The sequence below is a fragment of the Podarcis bocagei genome, assembly GCF_964188305.1.
Source record: "Podarcis bocagei genome assembly, chromosome: 17".
In the NCBI taxonomy this organism is placed as follows: Eukaryota; Metazoa; Chordata; class Lepidosauria; order Squamata; family Lacertidae; genus Podarcis; species Podarcis bocagei.
This window is the reverse complement of record NC_138143.1, coordinates 4,258,272-4,270,321: the sequence shown is the minus strand read 5'-3', so window position 1 is coordinate 4,270,321 and position 12,050 is coordinate 4,258,272. Positions and strand designations below refer to the sequence as shown.

The 12,050-nt window shown below is 46.7% G+C and overlaps 1 protein-coding gene across 8 annotated transcripts in view; it reads right to left on the bottom strand.

Annotated features, from left to right (window-relative positions):
* ATP2B3 (ATPase plasma membrane Ca2+ transporting 3) overlaps positions 1 to 12,050 on the bottom strand; it is a 120,382-nt gene that overhangs the window by 64,782 nt on the left and 43,550 nt on the right. For all 8 annotated transcript variants that reach the window (XM_081177202.1, XM_081177199.1, XM_081177196.1 and 5 more), the window contains 2 exons: positions 10,066 to 10,228; positions 9,641 to 9,960 (listed from right to left, as the gene is read on the bottom strand). In XM_081177202.1, the coding sequence (XP_081033328.1) occupies positions 9,641 to 9,845 (205 nt within the window). In that variant the 5' untranslated portion in view covers positions 9,846 to 9,960; positions 10,066 to 10,228. The remainder of the gene's footprint in view (positions 1 to 9,640; positions 9,961 to 10,065; positions 10,229 to 12,050) is intronic.

Here is a 12,050-nt window from a genome sequence, read left to right as displayed (position 1 = left end):
GCAGCTTCTGGCAGCTTCTTCATGGCAGCTGCAGGAAGGCACCATAATTAGTGTTTTGTTTTTTTAACCCCTGTGCATTTACCATCCGTGTATAAGACAACCCCCAAATTTTGTCTAAACTTTTTTAGCAAAAAGCATTGTCTTCTACAAGAAAAAATATGGTATTTTCTTTTGTTTCAAGTAAATGGTTATGGGCTGTATACACACCATACATTTAAAGCACATTGCACACTTCAAAGAATTATGGAAACTGTAGTTTACCCCCCAGCGAGCTACAATTCGCAGCACTGTTAACAAATTACAGCTCCCAGGATTCTTGGGAGTGGGGAAATGTGTTTTAAATGGCTGGTGTGCATGCAGCCAGGATGGCCAGTTTAATTTCATAGAGACTTTAGCTATGTGCAGTCAAGACAGTGATCCTTTCTCATGCTAGTAAGAATTTATCACACAAGAGTGTTACTATTTTCAACTGCAAAATGCTGGAAAGCCTGGGCATCCCAAGTATTCTCAAGAAACAGACAACAATGCCGAAAGCACTGTTCTCATGCAGCAAAATTTGTTCTGAACTGCTGTACACCTGTGTTATAGACATTTCAAAGAGTTAACACCTGTGGTGATGGAGGAGGCCTTCGCCCCAGGCCCGGATCCCACTCCTGTGAGATGAAAGAGCCCCAGGGTAGCACTGCAGTCATTCTCTCTTCCTTTGCTTAGCCTTGGACTCAGGGTGGGAGGGCTTTGTGAAATATTAAAAATGTCAGAGACCCCAGGCAGCCAGCAGGAGCCACAACTCAGGGTCTGTTGTCAGATCCCCTCCACAGCTGGCCATGAAAGAGACCGGCCAGCAGATCACAGCCACCCTGAGTCCCTCTGACTAGGTGTGACTACCTTCCCAAAGCCAGGGATTCAGATTCCACTGACACTGCCTCCCAATCTGCTCCTTCTCCCTCTGACCCAGGGGTGAAACAAGGCTTTATTTCACCCGGGTCAAAAACCCAGTTTGGCATCACCAGCACACAAATACACACAGGCTGGACGCCTCATTGGTGCGTCACCCGGGGCTACAGCTCTGCTCTGACCACTCATTGTCATCCCACCACCAATCCTCTAACTCTGAGCCCTCTTCCCCGGGGGTTCCCGACTGGTGCCTCCCACCGCTCCTCTGGGGAAAGGCTTAAACCTGCACCTCCCCCCTCACTCAAATAAATCAGAACGAATGCTGAATAAACAGCCAACACCAGGAGCTTCCAGACAACCTAGTTACTGAGCAATTCATCCTGATTTGTTGGCAGGGAGATTAGACAACATTGGCTATTTAATATGCATGTTTGTTTGTTTGTTTGTTTGTTTGTAGGGATATTAGATGCTGTTGCATTCCAGTGCATTTTTCAACCTTTGGAGAATGTGGGCTTGTGAGAGGCTTCCCAGCTGCTTTGTGATTGAATCCCATCAAAATATAGTGACAGTCAGGAAGTGGCCGTCATGTAACCTTTCCACAAACTTTGTGCAAACATATCAAGATGAACACTTAATAAACAAGTTGTCCAGAAGTGACCCTCTGCCCACAGGCAGAAAACAAGGGCCAGTCTTTTCTCCTTAGATTAGAAAACAAAATGCCATAAACCTTGATGGTGCTACATAATAAAGCTGCAATTCTAAATGCATTTGCTAAGGCCTAGGCTCTCCTGAACACAGTGGGACTTGTTTGGGTAAGCATGCAGGGGAACTGTGCCCAAAGTATTTTGGGGGTGATTGTAATAAAGAGAGTCTATAAAGATCAAGGAGAGAGTTGCTGTTTGATGGACAAGATCGTATAGATGCCTGAGAAGTTTGAGGCCAAGAAGGGATCTACTGACATTTTCCGGTCTCTGATGCTATTGCTACTCTCCCCCTGAACATTCAACTTGGATTTTGTAGTGCTGCAGGCAGATCTGAGTCACCATCACTCCCCACCCTCCAATCAAATTGTTTGCTCCCTCTCACACATTGAGAAACTCCAAGTACAGGATGGGGACTTCCCCCTGGTGAAAAAGGATGACTTTTTTCAGTCACACTTGATGCCTAGAGCAATTCTACCTTCAGCCCATATTATACTCCACTTGTGGCTGTGAACAGGGCTGGCCCTACTATTAGGCAGAGTGAGGAAACTATCTCACACAGCTGATTTTGAAAGTCACAGCAGGACAGCACCATGTGACTTTAAAATTTATTATTATTATTATTTTGCTCCCAGGGAGAGGCGCTCATAAGATGTTGTGCCTCAGCTGCCAACAGCAATTGACCAGCCTAGGTATAAGGCACTTTGACTTGGGTTGCGTTTGCAGCAAAATGTCCGGAGCTGGTCCTGGCAGTGAGGCCTCTAACCCAGAGTGGCTGAGCTGGGATGACACTTAACCACTTGGCCTTTGGGTCTCTTTTGACTTTGTTGTTCTGTTTAATCTGGAGGATTTTGTGTGTGCGCACACACAGTACTTCGATTTACAACATGCAAAGTTTCCAAAGCACTGCACACACATTATTATCAGGAATTCTTAAACTAGCACCCTGTGATGTAGGACGGTATAGCACCTCTTATAAATGAGACTGAAGCCTCGTTTATAAAAACACCAATCAGAGGTGACATGCAATGCCCACAAACAGTTCCCTGAACTGGACCCCTGCTTGCTCCCTGAAATCCGGCCTCAAGGGGTGGGAAAGTGACTTTGACTGGAGAAGCAGTTTGGGGAAGGAAGGAAAGAAGTGTTTTGTGTGTGTGTGTGTGTGTGTGTGTGTGTGTGTGTGTGTGTGTGTGTGTGTGTGTGTGTGTTTAACCCTTTTCCCTCAGGCCATTGTGGAAACAGCACCCTGGTTGTGTGTGGATTTTGGTCAGAAAAACAATGCAGTGGCCAGAGGTGGGGGGGGGGCACTTCTAGAAGACCTGCTTGTTGAGTGTTCAGCCTGATTTGTCTGCAGGGAGATTAGATGGTGCTGACTATTTACTGACTGTTCATTCTGATTGGTTTGTGGGGAGGCAGGAAGACAGATGCATCAAGGCAAGTGTTGTCCCACACTTCCCAGTGCATTTTCCCACCACTTTCCTCATGCGGGGAGCCTGATTTTTTTTGCAGAAGTGGGTTTACTCAGCAAGTTTCCCCAATCAGCTGCAAATGCACATCCTGGGGGCTTATCCACACTCCCCTTTATCCCTCCCTGCTCTTTCCAGGCACAGCTTTAAAGCTCCATGTCTGAGCCTCCTTTTTTTTGCCCCTGAGCTTTCCCCGTTAAAACCTGCTTTTTAAAGCTGACACACAACAAATGGCAATTTGGGTTTTCTGCTGCAGAGCGCGGAGGAAATGTAAGTGTGGAGATGTCCTGAATTTGCCAGTGTGTGATTGAATCCCACCCCAAAATAGTGACAGGCTGGAAGTGCCTAGAGACAGGACTGCTGTTATCAGTGATGGACGGATGGAAGAGGAAATATCAGCAGGTGTGGCTGGCTGCCCGGGGTGGGGTGGGGGGAGCGACATCACCTAAATCTGGACCCATGAAATAAAAGTGCAGGAGCCCTGGAGCCTTCCTTTGCGTCCTCTCATGCAGACAACCTGCCAGCAACCATTGCATTTGGAATGCTCCCTGGGTTCACCTGTTTCTCTCCCCCCTTCCTCCTCCCCACAGCCTTGCTCAGACAGCTCCTGCTCCCTCCCCTGCTCCTCCTCAGTTGCAGGCACCTGCTGCCCTCCTCATTTGCCTGATTTCTCCTTCCCTTCTCCTCTCTGTGTGATGGGGAAAGGAGCCTTTAGCTCCCTGCAGCAGAGAGACAGTACCGGCTGCTGCTGCTGCTGCCGCAACCTCAAGGACAATTCAAGGGGAAACTGGCAAAGGGAGAGAGGCAGGCAGGCGTCTGGACCAGTCTGCCATGAATCTTCTGGCAGTTTCCGAAGGTCTCCTGGCCAGGCACCATTGCCCTCAGAGGAAGGAGCCTTACAGGGGGCTAAGAGGGGACCGCCTGAGCAGAGCAAGCCCCCACCGCCTCCCCACACACAGACAAAGGGAAGAGAGATGCAAACATGGGCATGCCAAGATTTGAACCTATAGCAGATGCTGGCCATTAACCATGGTCAGGGGCAGGTCTTTAAAAACAAACCACCCCCACACCTCAGAGAAATGCCTTCGATAGACTGGATATCCTGCCCCTAAACCCAGAGGTGTGAGGGCTGTCTTTGGTCACTCACTAGCTGCTAAATGAAATATATTCTGCATGTGTTCTGAGGCACTCTTTCTTTTCACACCCTTCACTGTGCTGAGGGGCAGACCAACAGGAAGATTAAGCACATGACTAAAGGTAAAGGTGAAGGGAACCCTGACAGTTAAGTCCAGCTGCAGACGAGTCTGGGGTTGTGGCACTCATCTCACTTTTCACTTTACAGGCCGAGGGAGCCGGCGTTTGTCCACAGGCAGTTTTTTCGGGTCATGTGGCCAGCATGACTAAGCTGCTTCTGGCACAACGGAACACTGAACCCAGAGCAGCGCACGGAAACGCCGTTTACCTTCCCGCCAGAGCGGTACCTATTTATCTACTTGCACTTTTTGGCGTGCTTTTGAACTGCTAGGTTGGCAGGAGCTGGGACTGAGCAACGGGAGCGCACCCAGTCACGGGGATTCGAACCGCCGACCTTCTGATCGGCAAGCCCAAGAGGTTCAGCGCCATCTGCATCCCCAAGCACATGATTAGGGCATCAGTAAAGCAGAGGCATAAAAAACCCACCTAATTTCTAGGTTTTTTGTGGGGGGTGGATCTAAGTAGCCACCTGGAAAACCTAGAAAGAGTCCATTTCCATTTCAGCATACCTGTAAATTTGGTGTCATTCTGAGAACTGTGCCCTGCAGCATCTTGCATTACCCATGTGGGCTCAGCTTCCACATTAGAAAGGTAATGTGAGGAATGACCCGTGATCTTTTTCCCTTTTTCTTTTAAGGGAGGGGGGTGGCAGCCCAAGAGGGGGTATTCTCTGCTGCAGCCCCTAAATTGTGGAACTCGCTCATTAAAGAGCTGCACCTGGCACCACCAAGATGTGGTTTGGGATGCATGCTGAAGATGCAATTCTTCAACCTGGCCTTTAACTCCCCATTCTTTATTTCTGATTGCAATTTGTTTTAAATGTTGTGTTTTAAATTTTAACCTCCTCTGGGAACTCAGGACGAAGGGTGGGTAATAAATTTAAATAATAATGATAACACACATCCACACCCACCCTTACACTCATGCATTCATACATAGCTATTAATTCAGACATGCACTAACCTACCCATTCACTCACCTGCTATCTTACTTACATCTGCTCACAGTGATTTAAGTCACGACCCCACCCACTTAGCTTTAACAATACAGCTGGGCCATGTCTCCTCTGACTATTCTCTTCTTCCACCTTTCAGTGACCCGGGTTTTATGAAAATCTTCAACCCAGACAGAAATAGCCAGTGAATGAGTCACAAATGCCAAAGGTCCTAATAGTGTTAGAGCTGCCTATGTTGAGTCCGTCTAGTCTAGTGCTCTATCTAGCAACTGGATGCATCTTGGAGAGTGTTCAAATGGGTTGTAGTGGGGAGAAAGGGGGCTTTTAATGAAATTGTGAATTATGTGAATTATTTCCCCCCCATTGTTAGCCAAATCATGCTCCTTAATCTTCTAAGACAGGAGCCAAGTGGCTGTCTGAAAAGGTAGGGCACTGGCCTCTGTTTCCCCTTTCTCTCCCCCCCCCCCAAATAATTTGAACACTGCTCTGGAAAACTCACAAATGAAGAAGAGAGTCTGGGGCAATTCTTTGTTGTTTCCCCCCAACATTTGGTAACTGGAGGTATAGTTCCTTTAGATATGGGAGACAGTATTTGGAATCACAGCAGAGACTGCAATGCCAAGATGGTGTAGGAGGGGAAAGCAGTGTGGGGGTCCTCAGGTATAAGAGCCTTCGCAACCTAAGCGCCAATTCTGCAGATCAGAAATGGTAGCTAAATCTTCCCTTCTGCCTCTGGAACCACACCCATTGACCAACCCACATGGTCGCCCGTGTAAGTCACAGTGGTAAGGAGAGGGGAAGTTTGAATATGGGTCTGAAAACTTGTTGCAAAACAACTGGATGAGGTGGGATCAGGGAGGAATCAGTGTCTGCACTATCCTCAGGGAGCCCTGGCTAGTTCTTTGAGTGCCATGGTTTTACTGAAGCAAGCTCTGTGAGTGAAGTTTCTTTTCCACTTTCTCACCATAAACTTACTGTCAAGTCTTAGGAACATAGAATTCCATTTTATATGGAGTCAGGCCATTGGTCCATCTAGTCAGTATTGTCTACACTGGCTGGCAGGGGTTTCCCCTGGGGCCTTCTGCATGCACAGCAGATACTCTGCGCCTTCTCTCTTCCCTTGCCACGAAGTCAGAACTGAACAGATGATGAAGCAGGAGGGGATCCATTTCTGACACCAGAGCTTTTAAATGTCAATGCTGAATGGCACAGAGGGTCAAAAAGGAAAGGCAGAGCTCACTTTCTCCCTTGGATGAACCGTGGCCTAGGCAAAGACACTGGTTTATGCAACCGTCAAAGCAGGATAGCAAGCTTTGGGTCAAGCTGCCCACAGGAGGGGTGAGCTACTTTCTTTTCATGGACTACCAAATCAAACCCAGTTGGCTATTAGCGCCTGTCTGTATTAGCTTTTGATGGCCAACCAGCCCAGTTCCCTTGCTGTGTCAAGGGAAGCAGAAGCTGGAAGCTAAAGGTGGCACAGCTCCACTTCTATCCATTTATACTGGGAGTGAAACTGCACAAGCTTTGCTCAGCCTTTGCCTTCACTCCCTAAACACATTTACTAGGAAGGAAGTCCTGTCTGCTCAAAAGCTTAAGGGGGTACTGACTATTCTGCTGCCTGGGGATGGGTCCTAGCTTACCATGCAGAAGGTCCCAGGTTCAGTCCCTGACATCTCCAGGTAGGACTGGTTGATACTGAGCAAGGTGGACCAATGGTCTGACTCAGAGTAAGACTTTCTATGCTGCGTTGTTTTCATGGCTCAGCTGATTCATCCTCGCCTCATCCTTGTGTCCATAGACCAAACCTCAGATTGCGTTCAACTGGACTTATTTCCAAGCGTTTGCAGAGGACGACTAATGCTTGCTTTTTAGCAGTACCTTGTCCCTGACCCTATTATCTCTGAAGGAAACAACACTTCCAAAGTCTGAATTGGAAGTCTGCAAAACACGAATCAATTTTCAGCGTTTATGCCTCCAGCAATCCATCAGCCAATTTTGCTTCTGAGTTGCAAACGCAGCAGCAGAATTGACTAAACAGATGAACATCAGTTAGATTATAAATAACAATAACAATAACAATAATAGTAATAATCATGCCAAAGTGATTCACTATACTTAAACCTAGAAATTGCCATGAAGATATGCCTGTCAGTCTAAGACTAAAACAGACTGTAATAAACAGCTGGTCTTGTTCCACAACTGAGAAGTAGCTGCATCTCAGCCTCATAAGAAGAGGGATCAGACCAAAGGAGCCAATTGCATGTCTATGGGAAGCTCAGGCACACGAGGCCAGTAGCCTTTTCCTGCTGCTGGTATTCATGAGGCAGACTGCCCCTGCGGTAATATAAAGCCATCATGGCAAAGAACCATAGAGGGCCTTGTCTTCCAAGTATCTGTCTAATTTCATTCCACATCTCAGAACATTTCGTTGTTTTAACTATGGTGCAGAAGTCCTCTTTGCCTGCTCTAAATTTCTCATAGTTCAGCTTCATTGGGTGACCCGCGGATCAAGTACTGTGAGAGATGGAGAAAAAACTTCTCTCAATCCACTTCCCCCATGCCATGCATGCTTTTTGCACTCTAAGGTGCAAGTGAACCTCATTCCATGCACATAGCATAGTTTAATCCTGCCTGTTTTGGGGATTCCAAGTCCCACCAGCCCCAGCCAGCAGGGACAAATGCCAGGGGGACAGGAAGTTGTATTCCAACAACATCCAATGTCCCTCACCTTTAGACTATGGCGCTCTAGGAGCCAGGATCATTGGCCCCTATTAATTCTGGGATAAAAATAAGATTTGCTGGTGATAATAAAAGTATTATCAACAACAACAACACCGTTGTTATTAATAAATCAACTAAATTTATATCCTTCTCTTCCACCCAAAGAAGCCCAGAGTGGCAAACACAAAAGGATCAAAAATAAAATAAAAGCACATTTAACACATTTCAAAACATGTAAAATTAGGTTGAGATGGGACAGACTGGACCATTCCATTCCTCTAATGAAAGTATGATAATGAGAAAGCAGCAAGTGGAGTTTTAAAAAGACACTGGAGGCAAATATCATCACTTGCTTGTTTGTCGCAGAGCTGCCACTAAAGGGTCAGAAGAAGGAGCATGTTAAAAAGCTGGCAGCCTCAAAAATTGGCAAGTTTAAGAGCCAGTGCTCCTGGGTCCTGTTCTCACAGAACAGGACAGTCTGGAGGCTCTGAGGTTGTGTCCCCAGCTCTACAGATTGGGGGCAATTCGGGTGGTGAGATACAGGTTTCTTAACAAGTAAGAGAACAGACACTTTGTGTTCTGGGGTTTAAGTTTAAACTGCATGAGTCACAAAGCAAAGAAAGCTAAATGTGGGTAGTCCAATAACTGTAGTTTATCCCTACAAACCCCCATCACCCTTCACAAACTACAGTTCCCAGGATTGGGAGAAATCATGCACTTTAAAGGCATGGGGTGTGTGCAGCCTAAATAAAAGGGCTAAAAGCAATAAATAAAACAAAACTACAAAGCCCAAAATTCAAGGAAGTGGCCAGCTGAAACATTCCACATTGGGCTAGAAGTTTTCAAGCTCTCACTGTAGCTGCGGCTTTGGACTGGTGTGTAAGGGTTGTGTGAACACATGTCATAAATGTGAGAGCTAGTAAAAAAGAAGAAGCAGAGACATCACCTTGCCGACAAAGGTCCATATAGTTAAAGCCATGGTTTTCCCAGTAGGGATGTATGGAAGTGAGAGCTGGACCATAAAGAAGGCTGATCGCCAAAGAATTGATGCTTTTGAGTTCTGGTGCTGGAGGAGACTCTTGAGAGTCCCATGGACTGCAAGAAGATCAAACCTCTCCATTCTTAAGGAAATCAGCTCTGAGTGCTCACTGGAAGGACAGATCGTGAAGCTGAGGCTCCAAGACTTTGGCCACCTCATGAGAAGAGAAGACTCCCTGGAAAAGACCCTGATGCTGGGAAAGATGGAGGGCACAAGGAGAAGGGGACGACAGAGGACGAGATGGTTGGACAGTGTTCTCGAAACTACCAGCATGAGTTTGACCAAACTGCGGGAGGCAGTGGAAGACAGGAGTGCCTGGCGTGCTCTGGTCCAGGGGGTCACAAAGAGGCGGACACGACTAAACGACTAAACAACAACAACAACAGTAATGCTTCTGAATACCAGTTCCTGGAAACCACAGAAAGGGTGAGGACTCTTGTGCCTGGGTCCTGCTTGCCAGATCCCCACACAAATCTGGTTGGCCAGTGAGAACAGGATCCTGGATTCGATTCCCTGAGCCAGCAGACTCTCTCCTTCTGTTCTTAAGCATAGGAGACTGTGGGGACTGCCTGCCTATTCTGCCCACCCAGCCCTACCCAAAGCCTGGTACCTTCAGTGGGGGAGGTCTTGAGTCTCCTGCAGAGCCCATTGACATCGGTGTAGGTCTCCTGGACTTTCTGGATCGCCTCGGCGCCACGCAGCTCCATGAGGGAGCGCAACTCCGCCAGGGTGCAGCCAAAGCCGCCCGCATGGTTCAACTCTCGCCGTTGGCTTTTGGGGTAGAAATCCACTGAGCTGTTGGCCATGTCTCCCATGGTGGAGGTGAAGCTGCAGCTGAGCTGAGCTATGCTGGGCAAAGGTGTGGGGAAAGGGGGCAGGGGGTGAAGAGTTGCCTTGGGCTAGGTCAGCCTGGTAGACAGAAGGAGAAACCTGTGGGGATGGAACAGGAAAAGCCGTTCACTGGAAGGAAAGGAAGTAATTCCAGGAAATAACTTTGATGCCCTGCATAGTAACCTGCTCAGCTTCCCTGCTTACCTGCTCAGTCACAGTGGTGTCCTCTGTTCATCCTACAGAGCCCCAGATGGAGGGGCCACAAAGTGTTATAGAGGCCAGCCAGGAGACCAAGCCATGGAAGAGGCAGAGGAGAAGTCCTTGTCAGAGTGTGGCGCCACAGGTCTCCCCACTGCAGAAAGAGAACCTGTCAGAAAAGCAACATGGGTGTTAGCAGAAAATTAAAAAGACAACCTTGCCACATACATACATCTGTGCAAACATAACCTGGATGTTTCTCTCCCCCACCCCCGCAGCCCCTTTCATTTATTAATCCCTTGTTTGTTTGTTTGTTTGTTTGTTTCCAGTATGGCCCTCTACATCCCAAGGTGTAGAGTCCTGGGTTCGAATCTCCCCATGACCATGAAGCTCATTGGACCAGTCACAGTCTCTCAGCCTGAAGTACATCACAGAATTGTTGCGAGAATAAAATGGGGAGGAAGGGGACCATGCATGCCACTTTGAGCACCTTGGAGGAAAGGTGGGATAAAAATGTGATAAGTAAATATACAAATAACAGTTTAATAAACAAAAGCTACTACTTTATAAAAGGAATGGCCATCTTTAATATTTTCTCCCATTTCCTGTAATACACCTGAGATACTTTCTCTCTCTCTCATGCACTGATCTTGCTAGGTCAATTCATCACCAGTGGTCAGTAGTTGACAGTAGGTCACATCCATGTTCATAACAACTTATATTCATTTGAGTCAATTCTGTGATATAATAATAATAATAATAATAATAATAATAATAATAATAATAATAATTTATTTATACCCGCCTATCTGGGCGGCTTCCAAAAAAATATTAAAATACTATAATACATCAAACATTAAAAGCTTCCCTAAACAGGGCTGCCTTCAGATGTCTTCTAAAAGTCTGGCAGTTGTTGTTCTCTTTGACATCTGGTGGGAGGGCATTCCACAGGGAAGGCGCCACTACCAAGAAGGCCCTCTGCCTGGTTCCCTGTAACTTGGCTTCTCGCAGTGAGGGAACCGCCAGATGGCCCTCGGTGCTGGACCTCAGTGTCCGGGTAGAACGATGGGGGTGGAGACGCTCCTTCAGATACTGTAACACACTTGCCTGCTATCTCTTGCTCTGCTTGGTAAAACACACACACAAACATTTTCTCCTTCTCTTTCCATTCATGATAAACCCATTCACTTGAGATTCACTTCATTCACTTCATGCATCTGACAAACTAACTGTGGCCTACAAGGTTTCTGCCAGAAAAAGTTAGTCTTTACAGTATTAAATAATACTATTACTTCTAAAAATATTACAAAACTCTTTGTTCTAAAACCTTTTCCTTGATACGCTATTTCTCTGCATGCAGAGTGTTTTTTGAGGGCACGCATAAACATGAACACACGCCTGTAGCTGAAGTGATGTGCTCCAATGAAATTATCACTCAATTCAATGGAAATCCATTGAATGCGTGAACTTGTCCTCATTAGACCTCAAATGTAAACCAAACTGGTCCCAGAGAGTGTTCTTTCCCCATTAAACAGGTGGGGACTACATGCTTATTCCTGATTCTGAGGGAGGATTCCTTTACATAGTGTTTAGAGCAGGATGGGGAACAACTGCTGGGGTCCAGGACACGACTTTGTCCCCAGCTCAGACAGCAAGCCTCATGGGGAGTCTGTAGGTTTGCATAAGTGCTGCCTGGGGCTGAGTAACAAAGGGACGTCTCCAGTCCGCCCCCCCCATGCTTTAAGAAGTTAAGCACAATATTAAACTTTAATTGTTACATATTGATTAAGGAATATACTGCATGAATGCTTGCTGAATGCATGTATGAATGCATATTTTAACAGCTGGGTAACTGACACTCCTAAATTAAAGCTTTGAGATACCAAACAATCAATGTACCCACCAGTGTCTAAGGCTATAAACAAGATGTACACTGTCTGGGGCCTCCCAATCCAATGCTGCTCGCAGGATGTGATAGCAAAATAAAATAA